Raw genomic sequence first — 16,883 nt, forward strand, 5'->3', positions numbered from 1 at the left:
ATATATATATATATATATATATATATACATATATATACATATACATATATATACATACACATATATATATACATATATATACATACACACATATATATATATATATATATATATACATATATACACATACACATATACATATATATATATATATATATATATATATATATATACACATACACATATATATATATACATACACACATATATATATACATATATTATGATTAAGAGGGCTGTTTTCATATTATACGATAAAAACTGTCTGCCATGCAAAACAGAATATAAATCAACTGCAGCAATTAATTACAGGCATCGTCTGCTTGCAAGTTTTCATATATGATTTCATTACATGCAAAAATGCATACACTGTACATATTTTTTCTCTTTGTATATCCAGACTAATTCAGGTTAAGGAGGAAGAATCAGAAAAGTATAAGGTATATGGACACAAACATATCCTGTTACCTATTCAAAATCTTACATCAGTGTAACAAGTGAGAAAAGTGAAGTCTTTTCTGATCTTTTTTTGTAAGAAATAGAGTATTAAATTACCTGCAACCAAATGTTAAAAAGAATGGTTGAATAGTTTCACAGTCCCATATTAAACTCCAAGTAAAATTATAATGTAATGTACAATGACTCAATGTTAATTATTAATAGCTTTGAAATGTAAGCATCAAAAAAATATGTAAATGCATTAATATGGTACTAATACATATTTAGTACTAAAGGCCTGGCTTAAAATGAAGTATTCAGAGTTATTCGATATGTATCAGCAGTCTCTGTGCCATCTCTTTATCCACCAAGTGGTCTGAAAGATATTGAAGATAATATTGTCATACAGGATTTCTATTACTTCTTACCCTGCTCGCACCCAAAAGATATGCAAGCACTAAGCTGAATTACACATAAATTATCCCTCAATCAGGCTAGAAAATCTTCACCGACTCTTACTGCATCTGGCAGGTAGTTGAATTACATACTGTCAATATGAAGCGAACGTTTTAAAGCAATATTACTTCTAATGTTCATTGTATTCAGTATCCTGATACACCGATCAGCCGTTTGCTGAAAAAAACAAAAACAAAAAAAACATCTTTGGTTTAAAGTAAAGCTTTGGATTCTTAAATGCTTACGTAAATTAAGGATATATAAACTGACCATACGCAGGTTGACGTCTTGGAGAGGTCATCACTGTGTAACGCCGGTAGTGAGGTTATGTCCTACACACATCAGGTTCAGTTGCACAGTGCAAGGATATACAGTGACCTCAAAAGTATTTAAATTACATTTAAAAATGTCAAAACAAGTGACAAACAAATCAGCTTTTCTCATAAACTAATCTGTCTCAAGGTGATTTTTAGAGGATGTATGAAGTCGGTTCACCTCAAGTTCACACAGGTGGTCCTAGCAAGCAACAACAGGTGTAAATTCATAATTTATGATGATTATACTAAGTTTGAGAAAAAAAAAAGTCTAAATACTTGGCATCATAATTTTGAACAGTATGTTTCATAAACAATTTAAAACTAGGCCTATTTAAATTTTGTGAACTGTTTTGCTTAAAATATGTGCTTATCAAAATATTTAAAATATTATACATTTTTTTTGAGAGGCTCAACTGTCCAAATACTTCTTACAGATATTTAAGTCACTGTACTTTAATTTTTGTGTGTGTGTGTGTGTGTATCACAGCCACCATTCAAACTCATTAGAATTAGGAAATAGCATCCTCATGTTAACTTATAGAAAGCTTTCTAATACAAAATTTGTATTCTTAATCTGACAACTATGAAAGGGGCCCATTTTTAATTTGACAAAGCTGGATAGAAAAGGAAAGGAAATAAGAGGAAGACAGTCCTGAGGGACAACAGGAGGAACTAATAGGCAGTGTTGGGGAGTAACTAGTTACATGTAACGGAATTACGTAATTTAATTACAAAATAAAAGTAATTGTAATCAGTTACAGTTACTGAGAAAAAAATGTGTAATTAAATTACAGTTACTTATTAAAATGTTAAGGATTACAAAGGGGGTTACATCTGCTTTTTTCACACACACTCCCACATACAGATTGAATTGATTTCTTTCATAAATTGCAGTGAATGCTCTAAAATATGAAACGCCAATGTTTCAGGAGTGCGCTTATTCGATAACTCTTATTTCCTATATGGGTTTATGTATAGCTATGCTTCATTTTTTTTTTAAAGATTAACTGTTTTTTTTTTCCAAGGCATTGTTAGATTCCAGTGTTTACTGTCATAGCTATGTAAAAAAAAAAAGGAGGGAATGGATTTTTATCATTGTAGGGTGGTTGTGTCCACACACTGTTAAGATACATGTACATGCAAACACCATGTAAAAGTGAATTTTGCATCCAATGTCTACTTTAAATGTAAATATAATCTTAATTCAAGTGATAAAGGATTTTGAAAGTGTGACAGTAATCAGTGTTCAGTACTACTGTAAGGTTTACCCTGCCTGGTTTACATGTTTGAAAATGATAAACAGTCGAAAACATTAGAAATTTAGAAAAGTAATCAAAAAGTAATCAAATGTAATCAGTTACATTACTTTAATAAAGTAACTGAAAAATTACACTACTTATTACATTTTAAGTAGGGTAACTTGTAATCTGTAACCTATTACATTTCCAAAGTAACCTTCCCAACACTGCTAATAGGCTACAGTAATGCATAAGTTCCGAGCAAAATATATCCGAGCAAGTATTTTGAGTACACTTTCGTGAAAATTTAACAAGCTAGATTTAACTACCTTGTTAAAAAGTCAATTCAGAACAGCTGGTTTGCAAAAGTTCTCTGGATCAAGCCGCTCTGCTATCCGCTATTTTAGTCTGCCATGCAAACAGTGGTGCTATGCAGGTTTTAACAAAAAGACAACGGAACAGAACTAATACACGTTCAGTAATCTTAACATCATTATAATCAGTCATATACATATTCTCTTGAATCCAGCAAAGGAAATGATCGAACTTTCTTTAATAAAATAAAACAAAGAAAAGAGAACGTATGCAAACTTACTGCTTGGGCTGCTGTTTTCAAACCATTTGTCCAAGGATTTCTTAATTCCAAGTGATGTGTGTGTAATCAGGAGGATAAAAACAAGGCTTTTTCTTTCTCTCCGAACCTCTCTTTCAGATCTCACATTCAGGCACAGTAAGCTGATGTAAGACACCGCTGGATGAGGGAAAAAAAGAGCGAGAGAGAGAGAGAGAGAGAGAGAGAGAGAGAGAGAGAGAGAGATCTGAGGATTCTTGGGAAAATGCCAAAATCCCAGAATTCTTCGTGCCATACAGAAGGTTTCAATTAAGTCAGACTCCTGTGAGAGAGAGAGAGAGGCTAAAAAAACCCGAACATTCTGAGGATTCTTGGGAAAATGCCAAAATCCCAGAATTCTTCGTGCCATACAGAAGGTTTCAATTAAGTCAGACTCCTGTGGCCAATCAGAGAAGATTTTGAATATTCTTTCTCTTTTTTTTATAGTCCAACATCATTTAGAAAAGGCAAAATTCAGGACAGCAAGTATTAACTTTATAATGTCTTTCAGAATGTTCTTAACATTTTATGTGCATATGATCTTAGTTATTTTCCTTTGCCATATGTTGGCTCTCACTACTGGTAGTTATTTAAAATGTATTGAAGGCGCAGTGAATTTTTCTTTCCCTGTGTACGCTTCTTTGCATTTATTGTCCTGTATCCTGCTTATAAAAAGTCTTAATTAATTATTGGAAAAGTATGGATAGGGTGGGAGCTGATACCACAGCTAAATCTAGTTGTAACTGTTGTTGTTGTTGTAGTTGGAACTGTTCATCCATATAAAGTGTGATTAAAATACCCATTAAGTATTTTTTTTTTTAACCTTAAAAGGTGATTTAAGTGTTTGTTAGGTAGTTCTCAGTGACTTCTGTGAATTTAGTTTGCTTTCCCTTTAAATCCATCCTCCATCTCTATAGAGGAAAATCATTCTGCAAGATGATGAGAAAAGCAGTCCCAACCTTTTTGACTTTTTTTTTCACCATTAGCTTTGGCTAGAGACAGGATATTCAATTATAATTTATAGATGGAAAACTGATACAGAACTATTGTTATAGGGAAAAAAGCAATAAAAATTCAAAACGTCTCCACTGATCTACACAAATCTGTACACTGCCTAATTTGATTACCACTAAAAATCAAACGGTTTCCCAAAATTAAAAGCCTAAAGAATGGATTGAGTCACTTGTCATTATCCAAAACCACCAACAGTACATTATTTGCACTAACCATCTGCCTGGGTTTATGTACCTTCCTCAAGTACAGAAAAGTGACAGGATAAAAAGAGACCCAGACTGTGGATTGTCTATACTTGATCTTGAACAATGAACATTTGTGCAGGCAACCTAGTTTTAAATCTTAGAGGCCTTCCATTAAATATATCCTCATGATTGCAACACTGCACATGCATTTTCTTTGTTTATACAGGGTTTGAGATTGATGCATGGGCCTACAGTAGGTCAAGGCATATTTCTATAAATTTTTTCACTATAGCAACGAGACAAACACCGTCCAGATTCAACCATGCGATTAGTGTAAACAGATACACTTCAAAATGTTTAAAAACATTTCTCTATTCAGCTTTTTTTTTTGTTTTTGTATTAGGGTACAAAACATCTCAGAATTCCTGGAGAACCAAATTAAGTGGCAGGAACTGATACTTTCATTGCCAATTGAAGGCAACACAAATCCAAGAATTCCGAGAAGATATTTTCAACATATCCAAAAGGAAGACAAAAAATACCACGCTTAAAAAAAGATTTCGAAATATGTCTGTTTATAGTAATCACATGCTTAAAACCAGGAAGCATTTGTCTCTGCTTTAATGTGAATGCGAAAATTGCAGCAATTTTCTTAAATGTCAAATTATATGTAATGTAATTTTCCAATTTCCATGCATCTTGTGCAAATGTAAGTCAGGACATTCCTATAAATGGTAACTGAGAAAAGTATACAGAAATGAAGGTAAACAAACAATGAATCATTCGTCATGATAAATTATTTTATACATGGATGTGCACAGACAAACATAGATGGTGCAGACAAAGGCTAATCAGAAAAGTGAATTAGGTAGACTGTAAAAGAGAGAAGGTGTCTCAAAGTGCACACTGTCAGTGGCAGCAACTGATTCCAACCAATCAGAACCTCTCCCATAAACCCTGTGCTGGAAAGTCTGATGCAATGTCACATTCCCACTCACTTTTTCTCATCGAAAACATACCTATCAAAAACAGACATCCATAGAGAAGACCAAACTTTGTTCTACATGTATCTACATTTTTAGAGAGTGGAACAGATTAAGCAGAAATGCCTAAAATCTTAGCGGTGACCATTCATGCACTGTGTATCATTTGATACATCTATATATAAATTAAATGGCTGAACTCTTAAGTTCCAGTTCTAGAAAAAAAGCACTGCACCTTGATATAAAAATAAGTCTTCGCAAAATAAATAGATTCTAAAATGATTTGATTGTGATTAGCCTTCTGGCACCCTTCGTTCATTTTATTGCACAAGAATTTCACGGTTTCCTCCACCCTGGCAGGAAGTGAGCTGAAGATGAAGAGATAAAGAGCCTTCATGGCTCGAGGTTCACAGGCCGTTCTTCACAAGCTCGTGGACGCCGTTCTCATCGATGACTAGAGTGGGCTGGAAAGCTTTTCCATTCACAAGATGATCCAACCCCTTGGAAACAAGACAGGCTATTCATTTTTTGAAACAGGAACTAGCAAGTAGAGTATGAAGCCTAAAATGTTTTCTTTTCTCCTTGCACCTAAACACTATATTAGATAAAAATACTCTGGGATTGATATTCAAATTAAAATAGGCCTTTGTGATTCTTACCTCTCCACCATAAGACACAAGAGGAGAGATCTCACATTTGATTGGCAGGTCTGTTCCATCCTTCAGGCTGCGGCACCAAAAAGAGTTATAGATTTTTATATGTATGGCATTGCCAGATCAAGCATTAATCATGTCATATACGATATTAAATTATTTTAGAGATCAAATGAAGTAAAAATAAAACTTAAGTTTAAACTAACAAATAAAAATAAAAAAGATTTTTGCTTCAGTAATCAAAATAAATGAATGATAAATAAATTACAAATGATTCACGCATTAGATGCAATTTAGATCACCACAATCAATGTATGCACAATTTTTGAATACATTTAAATATTCATAATACAAAGTTCTGTCATTTTGCAGTTGAGTCAAACCTTGATTATAAGCACCTAAACCAGATTATCTGTTATAATGATGAGCAGCCTTGTTCCATTCAGCATGCCTGATGCCCATTTCCCAGCATGCATATTATTCTGCCCGTTAGTAGCTGCTGTTTGGGTCAGAGCCGATTTAAAGACGCCAACCTTTCCCACGGCCATCTGGGACTGGACACCTTCTCCCACTGAGCTCTAACAGCTACACGGAATCTACTAAGAGCGAAGCCCCATCACCATGCACTACATACGACAGTGAGAATAGTTACTTCTGGCCGACTTCAGGTGTGACTGTCCCTGCTGGTCCATGTCTAGAAATGTTACACAGGAAATATAGTGTGGTTACACTATAGCTGAAGATAAAGGGGAGTGAAACTGAACGCAGGTGGGAAGGAAATTTGTGTTTAAAGAGTTGGAAATGAAAATTCTGTTATCATTTACTCACCTTTATGTTGCTCCACACCTGTTTGGTATTATTTTTGCAGTAGAACACAAAATGAGAATTTTCACAGAGCTCTTTTCCATACATGACATGATTGCTGTTAAGATACAAAAATTATCAAATAAACAAACAAACAAATAAATAAAAGATCTATTTAAAACATAAAATAAAGAGCTGTGTGATGATTCTTTAGAAATTCTCATTTTGTGTTTCATGGAAAAAAAATAATAGCATACAGTTTTGGGAAAGCACCAGGGTGAGTAATTAATGACAGAATTTTCATTTTTGTGTGCATGTCTCACCTGGGTATAGCAGGTATAGGGGTTCCATTCTCATCAACGAAATGTCCTCCTGCATTTAAGATCCAGCGGTGATGCAGGGACATGAGGGCCTGACGGGCTGTAGTAGGGTTATCCTTCCCATCTTGACTGTCTGCATTTTTCAATGGAGAAAACTCATCTTCTCTCAGAACTTCATATACCACAAATGTTCTGCCATACACAAACAATGTTTCAATAAGTTATAACTAATTGAACAAGCCTGAAGCAAAGTTTGAAACAAAAACAAAAAAACTGGAGAGTATAAGATATTTAGATTTTCCAATAATAGTTTAATTTGTTTCCAAAAAAAAAAAAAAAAAAGCTGGAAGTGTTTGATATTTTGATTTGATTTTGACAATTTTAAAGGGACAGCTCACCCAAAAATGAAAACTCTGTCACTACTTATGTCATTCCAAACCCGTAAGACCTTTGTTCATCTTCAGAAAACAAATAAAGATTTTTTTGATGAAATCCAAGAGCTTTCTGACCCTGCATAAACAGCAACGAAACGTAGTAAGGACATTGTTAAAATGGTCCATGTGACATCAGTGGTTCAATCTAAATTTTAGGAAGCTATGAGAATACTTTTTGTGTGCAAAGAAAACCAAAATAATGACTTTATTCAACATTTTCTTCTCTTCTGTGTCAGTCAACATAGCTTCATACAAGGTAGCTTAAGGCTGAACCACTTATGTCACATGGACTATTTTAATAATGTCCTTGCTACCTTTCTAGGCCTTGAATGTGTCAGTTGCATTGCTGTCTATGGGAGGGTCAGAAAGCTCTCAGATTTCCTCAAAAAACATAGCTTCATACAAGGTAGCTTAAGGCTGAACCACTTATGTCACATGGACTATTTTAATGTCCTTGCTACCTTTCTAGGCCTTGAATGTGTCAGTTGCATTGCTGTCTATGGGAGGGTCAGAAAGCTCTCAGATTTCCTCAAAAATATCTTAATTTGTGTTTTCCGAAGATGAACGAAGGTCTTACAGGTTTGGAACGACATGAGGGTGAGTAATTAATGACAGAATTTTTATTTTTGGGTGAACTATCCCTTTAAGCCAGTTCACTCAATATCATTTTAAACTATTCAGCATACAGAAAAGATGTTATGAATTATATTCTTGTTTTGTATATGATTAGCAAGGGTGTCATTCAAATCTATGACATTTTGAGATCCTTTTTTCATTTTTCAGAGGAATTTTAGAATGACACGAGTACACTGCACTGTCTACACACTGTGCATATTGTATAAAACCTGGAAAATACCTAAAACACCTATGAAACAGGTGTAAATGAGGACCCTTCCTGCCAATAGCACACATACTAAAAACAGGAACGGAAAAAAGTCCGGACACTAACTTGGCAAACTGGAATATGTCGAAGACAAATTTTTCCATCTTAATTCCATTGGGTTTGTCAGGTTTGATTAGCTGTCCTTGTGTGTTCACATAGGGAATTTTCTTCTGTGCCACATGGTGTTGCAACTGTGGCTCGTGAGTCCTACAAGTAAGATACAGAGGTATAAAGACGATGGACAGGCAGACAGTAACAGACAGAAAAGTGAAGCATGTTCTTTCAGTTAAAATTTCATAAAAATTACAATAAGAGAACACGTCTGGCAAAGTCATCTGTGTTTAAAATACCAGACACTCAAAAACTGCAGATGTTCCTCTTCTGACTTTACCTCATTCTCAGCGCACATTAAAGTCAGCTCCATCCTGTCTAGTATTTACAAGATGGCAAACCTCATTGGAAACAGCTCATAGAAATAGCTGTGCTGTTTAATATGTAACGGAGATCATTGCCTAGCGACAAAATATCATTAAACCGCTCCTAAAGCTGTGATTCAGAGATGAGTAATCAAAAATTAACCTACATAAATTTAAAATATTAATTGAAAACTACTGTGACATTAACAGCTGACTCATACAATGCATGAAGCACTCTCTGAAGACTGACTAACCTCACGATCTCTTTGAGGAATGTGAGGGTGAAGAAGTGATTAGCTATGTTGCCAGCATTGAACACAAGTCGTCCATCAGTGCTTCGCTTCTCTGCTAATTAACCTACATAAATTAAAAATATTAATTGAAAACTACTGTGACATTAACAGCTGACTCATACAATGCATGAAGCATTCTCTGAAGACTGACTAACCTCACGATCTCTTTGAGGAATGTGAGGGTGAAGAAGTGATTAGCTATGTTGCCAGCATTGAACACAAGTCGTCCATCAGTGCTTCGCTTCTCTGCTGTTGCCAAGGTAATCTCGCTGTACTCCACTACTTGATAACGACCATCCACCTTACAGACCACGCCCACTGCCTCTGTTGGATTGGTCTTCTCCACAACCTGCCAATCAGAATCAGTAGATGAATGTTTGGAAACAGCACAACATTAATGCATTTCATTTTTGTCAGTATTAATGTATTCAAAACTTTCCTGCACTGGCAATACCATGCAGATTCACTTAGGTCATTTCCCTCTTTTTATTTTTTGATCATTCTATTTAGATCATCTAGTGCTCACTGTAAAATCTGTAGTACTGATATCACTTTATTAATAACAATAATTACATTACTGTTAAATATAATCTGAATGTAATCTAAAAGCTCTTTCTATTCATCAAAGAATCATGGAGAAAAAACATAAACACAGTTTTCACAAAAATATTAAGCAGCACAACCTTTTTCAACTGTGATAATAATATCAAATGTTTTTTTGAGCACCAAATCAGTATATTACATTTATTTCTGAAGAATCATGTGACAATGAAGACTGGAGTAATGGCTGCTGAAAATATAGCTTTGCCATCACAGGAATAAATTAAATTTTAAAATGTATTAAAAAAAATTTTTTTTATGCAATAATATTTCCAAATGTTACTGTTTTTACTGCATTTATGATCAATTTAAATCAGCCTTAGTGAGTGTAAGAATTATTTTTTTAAATTACTCACCGATCACAAACCTTTGAAAGCTAGTTTTGATGTTTGATGTTTAAATACACTTCTTAGCTCATTTATTGTGATGTACTTTTATTGACATTTATCGTTTATGGTTGTAATATGAATACAGTATAAACCCTATATTTTTTTCCTAGCCCTATATATGACGGTAGTTAAATCAGTTAGCATTACACAATAGCTTAAAAAAAATGATTTACTGTAACAAACCCTGTAAACTCTTGTTAATGATTTAATTTGATTTAGTTTGTGTTGAGTTTATCAGATGTCATAAAAATTGTATCACGTCAACTGATAACAATTTTCAAGTACATCAAGTACTAAGCCCAAGACTAAAACCACTTGTTAAAGAAGTCTTTTTAACATTTAAAGGAATTTAGCTTGAAAAGACAAATCTATCAATACTGAAATGTCATTTCAGTGCAAGTACTAAACTAGCTGCTGTGTTTGAATGGGCCACACATTCCTGTGTTCGCCTGAGGTCTGTGCTAAATTACAGCAGAGGCAAAAGCAGACCCTTTCCATTCATCTGAGTAACAAATTACAAACTTCTCGGTTGATGACGGGTTAGCACTGGGGGGAGGCATCGAGCTGAAGTCACTTTAAGTGCATGCTTCAGAAATTATGAGGGGTGGGTGGGTCCAAATATTCTTACCATCGTCCCCCTGTCACGCAGGATCTGTTTAATTGCTAGCAGCTTCAGAGAGCTCAGTATTCAAAACCAGCTGTTGAGGATTTATGTCTGAACCAAATGTCACATGCAAACACTTTCAAGAATCACATTTTGTTTGCTAACGATTCAGTTTGAGAGGACACTTAAAGGACGCTTTTTGTTCACACTGTGAATTAGAAAAACAAGCCCTCACTTAAAAAAAAAAATAATAATCCCATTTAGAAAGAACAGAGAGAAAGAATCAGAATCAAAGCAGAACACTTATGTCAAAAATTAGATAAGTCGGAAATATTTGTCCAGACATAAAACAAGCACTTCCAGATTTCATGAAATACTATTGTCATTACATCACTAACCGGCGGTCACACAAGAAAAACATGTCGAGTTTCACTCTTGTGTAAATGGTTAATCCACAGGAACACACCTACTGTGCATCATTTCATAATAATAGTCACAGATACATTTTTAGCATTTTGCATTGGATATCTGCATTGTTACGAACATCTTCATTCCTGATAATGTAAACAGGAATGTCTGCGAGCAGGTTCAACCTAGTAATTTGCTTTCCATAGCATCATAATAACCACTATAATACGTCAAAAACTGAGGATATATTGAGAATAATGGCTAAATTAATTGGTATCCTGCATCACCAGGCTGGTTATATAGGAGTTTTAAAGGCAATTTAGCTCCTGACTGGAGACCATTTAAAATGTCCAGAATAACCACTGTTCCTTGTAAAAGTATTTTTCCCCTTCTTGTTGTTGTGTATGCAGACTGCAAAAACACACGTGAACAAGTTACCTGAAGTTACATTATAAGAAACAACAATTAATTGATGTAGGATGTGCGGCTAAGCACAGGGTACCATCAAAACATTTCTAAAGTAAACATCATTAAACAAAAATGTTAACAATTATCAAAAAGTTAAAAAAAAAAGTTTGTGGTCTAAGTTTTTTTAATTTTTGTATTATTTATTTGATTAAAAAAAACAGTAATATTGTGAAAAACTATTACAATTTACAACTATTTTAATGCATTTTAAAAAGTAATTTATTCCTGCAGTAGGAAAATCTTGAATTTTCATCAGCCATTTCAGTCTCTAGTGATTTGGTGCCCAAGAAACATTCCTTATTATTATCAATGTTAAAATCAGTTTGTGCTGAGTTTTTGTGGAAACTGTGATTTTTTCTTTCTTTCCAGGATTCTTTGATGAATAGAAAGTTCAAAAGAACAGCATTTATTTCATACAGGAATCTTTTGTAACATTATGTCGTTACTGTCACTTTTGATCAATTTAATATGTCCTTGCTAAATAAAATGTAATGTAATTTCTTAAAACAATAAAAATAAAAAACAGACCCAAAACATGTTTGAATGGGGTACATGTCGAAAGTCACCTGACCAAACCCAGAAAAAGGTCTCATCGCATCCGTTGTTGGAGAAACTGGTAACAGCTGTATTAAATAATGACGATATCTATGGACTTTTAAGGTAATCGGTTAAACTAGCTAGTTGTTTATATTGTTGCCGTTTTATTGCATTTTAATATCTAAATGTTAGTGAAAAGGGAAAAAAAGAAAAAACTTTTATATATCAATCCACATTTATGAATGATCATCTTCGGTATCTACTTTGAAGGCATATTGAGTAAAACAGCTCCATATTTAACAAAGTATATGCAAAACACTTGACGAGACCTGTTTTTTTTTTCCTGGGCAGCTGCTCCATCTAGTGGACTAACAAAATAGGCTTTGTTTTAAATATGTGACAGCACTTCTGAATTCAATAATAATAATAATAATAATAATAATAATAATAATAATAATAATAATAATAATAATAATAATAATAATAATAATAATAATAATAATAATAATAATAATAATAATAATAATAATAATAATAATAATAATAATAATAATAATAATAATAATAATAATAATACATATATATAAAAAATACATCACAAGAAAATTGCAGAGCCAGGGAATCGACCACAAATACATATACATACAAATTAAATTTGTTTAGATAAGGTGCACAAGCTTAATGATGATACTGATGATACACCACTAAGCTTGTGGATTTATGAACAAATTCATATTAAAAATTATGCTTTTTCACTTTTTCAACTTTAGTTAGTCTGTAATGTTGCTGTTTGTATTGTAATAATGTAAAATATGTGAAAAATAATGTGTTTTTCGAACAACCTAGTATGAGAGCCTGTTCTAGTACACCCCCAAAACAAAATCAAAACTTTGTAAAAGAGCATAATAGGACCCCTTTAATAGAACTATATGTATAAAAGCGGAAACACCTGCAAGGGTAGGGCTGGGTATGTTAAGGACTGACCTTTGCACCACAATTGGCTTTTTTCAGTGTACAGAAGCCAATGAAAGCAGGGTCGGCCACTTTCACAAGAATGTTGTCTACACAGTAGACGTGGATGTAGGAGATTCCTCTCGTCTCCATGTCCTTCACAATATTCTGTGTCCCCAGAGCTCTGTACAGGCCCCCGTTTCCATCTGAATATGAAGATTCACAGAAAATATACAAGTTATGAATATTCACTTGAGTATTTCTAATTATGAATCTTAGCAAGTTAACTGTAAGGCTAATTAACCTGGAGTTTCTTTGGGATATTTTTAATGGGTTTTAGAAAAGTGTTTTTTGATTGAAATAAGGTCTGTGGTTCAGATTACTTGAAGAGGCTTTGATGTTTCGTTCAGCAACATGCATTATTTATAGGCATACCTCATATGTGAAGTTGCTTAAAGTTGTCTACACAACTAGAGATACTAATCTTGCTCTAAAAACTTACCTGGTGCCATGGACAGTTTGCCTTTGCCCTCTAGAATAATTTTCCCATTAAAGTCCACAGCGGGAAGCATGCCTTGCTGAAAGAAAAACACATTCTCTTCCTTCAGGCCGAAGTATTTGTGTTGCATGAAAAAATCTTTGGTCATGTCCATTGTTCTGCCACTTGTCATAATGTACCTGATGAATCAAAACATTGATCATGTCATTGCAAGACCAATCTCTTGACAGAATCTTAGCTTAAAGTGTAAGTCTAATGTTTTTGAAAGGAGTCTTGCTCACCAAGGCTGCATTTATTTGATCTATTTTAATATTTTAAAATGTAATTTACTCCTGTGATCTGAATTTCCAACAGCCATTACTCCAGTCTTAAGTGTCACATGATCAGAAATCATTCTAATATGCTGATATAATAATTTCTTAACATTATCACAGCTGAAAACAGTTATGCTGCTTAATACAAATTTTGTGGAAACCATGATACATAATTTTTCTGGATGCTTTCATAAAGTTCAAAAGAACAGCATTTATTTGAAATAGAATTTTGTAAATAAGTTTCTACTGTCACTTTTGTTCAACTTAATGCATTATTTTTTTTCTAAAAAAACATATCTGTGGTAAATTACTTTAAAAAAATGATGGCATTAGCATGTTTTTTCTGGATGCTAAAATGATGGTAAAATTATGGTGTTCTTTAAAGTATATTGTCATATGACTATGGCGATCATACATGGATACAGTTATTATCTGTCTTTAAATAATGAGCTATGATTAGAGCTGATCATTAGGGCATCATGTGTCATGCGTCAAAGGTCAATTCTGCTGGGCAGAGATTGGCTCTAAAATTCTTTTTCTCTTGAGGTCTGACCTAGTTCCTCAGGATGACATGCTGGTTATGTCAACCTGATTTCACACTGACTAAACCATGTAATGACATTCATAGCGAGGAGGTCACTTGCATTACGGTAAGTGGGGAGAAACTTCCTTAAGATCAAAACAAGTCTGGTAATCCAAGTAATTAGATTGAACAATCATTGACAAACTACTTCCTTGGGAATTTGGAAATGGTTGTCTATGGCTTCAAATGTAAGTGCACTGTAACAGAATACATTTGAATTGTGCTTAATGCTCATCTTACCATGGAATACAGCACTTCCTTGAGTGCCGTTTTTCAGCGAGCTGTTCCAGTCTTCTGATGCGTTCCGCCTGGATCTGAAAGAGGGTTTTGTGAGAGGGGAGGCATACGTCATACATGCCTTTTGGATATGATACACCCAGCCGTGTCCCTTGCCCTCCAGCCAATAGAAGAACCGCCACTTTGTTCTCTGATATACAGCGAAGGCCTGTGTGGAATGATGGGAGGATATGTCACTTTAGCAAACAGGTGTTAATACTATGTCATACAATTCAAGGAAAAAACAAACATAGGTCATTGCTCCCATTACACGAGTCCTTAAAGTGAAACATGCTACATTAATGTACAAATAAAAATCAACTATGGTGAGAGAAGAGACGGATGCTGTTGGTATAAAACGTCTGGATTCTTAAGCAACAGTTTGTGTTTAATTATTTGCAGATAACAAGGGCGATTATCATCGACTTTTATGAGGCCTGATTTATCTAACATAAATTACTGTTATGCTAGATGTTACATCACCCACACACAGCCTTGAATATGCTAAAATATGACTTGTGCGATTTAAAAATGAATTATTAAAAAAAAAAAATTGAATTAAATTAATTAAAAAAAAATAAATGAACTGAACAAAGATGACACATAAAAGTAACTGGGTATCATAGGAATGTGGTCTGATTAAAGATGATGTGATGCTGAATGAGCTCAACATGACATCAGCAAAGCAATTACTGGTACGTCAAATCTAACCAGAACCAGATGTTTTCATTCCGTTTTGACGCATCCTCCCCCAAAAATGGAGTACTGGGACAAAAAATGTTTATTCAAATTTGAAACCTATTGTTATTTCAATAACCAAGTGCCTTTTTAGACAGACTCTGCGCAGAAATCCTAAGCTGTTGATTTCTTTTGTCTTGGGGGTCATGATTTGTCGAAGAATGGTTCTCTGGGGTGCATTTGGGTGGAGAAGACATTGCATCACTCATTATGTTTTGTTGTGCAATATTTCTTTGACACATAAAAGTAACTGGGTATCATAGTAATGTGGTCTGATTAAAGATGATGTGATGCTGAATGAGCTCAACATGACATCAGCAAAGCAATTACCGGTACGTCAAATCTAACCAGAACCAGATGTTTTCATTCCGTTTTGACGCATCCTCCCCCAAAAATGGAGTACTGGGACAAAAAATGTTTATTCAAATTTGAAACCTATTGTTATTTCAATAACCAAGTGCCTTTTTAGACAGACTCTGCGCAGAAATCCTAAGCTGTTGATTTCTTTTGTCTTGGGGGTCATGATTTGTCGAAGAATGGTTCTCTGGGGTGCATTTGGGTGGAGAAGACATTGCATCACTCATTATGTTTTGTTGTGCAATATTTCTTAGCAACATTTTTTTTCTGCTTAACAAAGACTTAAAAGAATTACTATATCACATTTAGGTTATAATATTAAACTAAACATAAGCTGTTAAGCTTTTGCAGTTGTTTAAAACAGCCTTTTATATAAATTCCTCTGCCTGTCCGCTTGGTCAGACTCTGAAACCAACTGGCTGACCAGCTAAACTCCAGCTTGGTATGGCACTTAACGCAGAATAATGCGCGAGATGGACCAGGAGTGCTGTGAAACATTAAAATATCTGAACTCACCCTCTTCTTCCCATTCTTTGAGACGTTCACGATCGCGTGTTACGCTTCCCAAAACTTCTCGGGGCACCCGCTCCATTCTGGTGTCCACCTTCTCCTGTGAGTTCTGCCCAGACGTCTTCATGGCAGTTTTAAAGAAGTTATTGATCTCCATGAAGTTCAGGCTCTCCAAATCAACACTCATTTCAGCTTGTTCCTCAGGTCTTAGCTGGTCCCAATATTGGAGAACATGAGACTGCCCGGCTTCAGCAAGTCTCTCAGCCAGTTTGCTGGTGTCCATGGTCTTTCCTTTAGATCTGGATCAGTCAGTGATGGAACAGAGGCGGAAGCAAAGTGACACTGATTATCTAAGAGTCTCACAAACAGATCTAACTGTCTTATCCCCACCCATAAATTGATAACTACTCTGTGTACGTGCTCAGTCGAATAAACACGAGGTTGGCTAAATATAAGGTCAGGTGTGATCTTTACCTCTCCTCAAAGATCAATATAATTTTTGATTGGCTGGAAGACAATATAGACCATTTCTGATCAGTTGAAAGCCTACTGGACAGTAATCAAGTTTGCTAAAAGTCTGACACTCTTCCCCCCCCCCCATTCCT

At 34.5% G+C, this 16,883-nt stretch overlaps 2 protein-coding genes across 6 annotated transcripts in view; both read right to left on the bottom strand.

Moving 5' to 3' along the window:
• The window catches only part of ddr2a (discoidin domain receptor tyrosine kinase 2a), a 34,595-nt gene extending 31,352 nt beyond the window's left edge, over nucleotides 1-3,243 (bottom strand). For all 3 annotated transcript variants that reach the window (XM_016480369.1, XM_016480375.1, XM_016480362.1), the window contains exon 1: nucleotides 3,045-3,243. The gene's annotated coding sequence lies outside the window, so the exon portion shown is untranslated. The remainder of the gene's footprint in view (nucleotides 1-3,044) is intronic.
• Nucleotides 3,244-5,044: 1,801 nt separating this feature from the next.
• LOC107684170 (UDP-N-acetylhexosamine pyrophosphorylase) overlaps nucleotides 5,045-16,883 on the bottom strand; it is a 12,657-nt gene continuing 818 nt past the window's right edge. For 2 of the 3 annotated variants that reach the window (XM_016480386.1, XM_016480392.1), the window contains exons 2-11: nucleotides 16,285-16,577; nucleotides 14,638-14,842; nucleotides 13,504-13,679; nucleotides 13,035-13,207; nucleotides 9,200-9,393; nucleotides 8,402-8,542; nucleotides 7,022-7,210; nucleotides 6,547-6,588; nucleotides 5,901-5,967; nucleotides 5,045-5,741 (exon numbers count right to left, since the gene is read on the bottom strand). In XM_016480386.1, the coding sequence (XP_016335872.1) occupies nucleotides 5,649-5,741; nucleotides 5,901-5,967; nucleotides 6,547-6,588; nucleotides 7,022-7,210; nucleotides 8,402-8,542; nucleotides 9,200-9,393; nucleotides 13,035-13,207; nucleotides 13,504-13,679; nucleotides 14,638-14,842; nucleotides 16,285-16,561 (1,557 nt within the window). In that variant the 5' untranslated portion in view covers nucleotides 16,562-16,577 and the 3' untranslated portion in view covers nucleotides 5,045-5,648. The remainder of the gene's footprint in view (nucleotides 5,742-5,900; nucleotides 5,968-6,546; nucleotides 6,589-7,021; nucleotides 7,211-8,401; nucleotides 8,543-9,199; nucleotides 9,394-13,034; nucleotides 13,208-13,503; nucleotides 13,680-14,637; nucleotides 14,843-16,284; nucleotides 16,578-16,883) is intronic. The other variant, XM_016480399.1, reaches the window with a different exon arrangement.

Source organism: Sinocyclocheilus anshuiensis, unplaced genomic scaffold (assembly GCF_001515605.1).
Source record: "Sinocyclocheilus anshuiensis isolate Anshui unplaced genomic scaffold, SAMN03320099.WGS_v1.1 scaffold629, whole genome shotgun sequence".
Lineage (NCBI taxonomy): Eukaryota > Metazoa > Chordata > Actinopteri > Cypriniformes > Cyprinidae > Sinocyclocheilus > Sinocyclocheilus anshuiensis.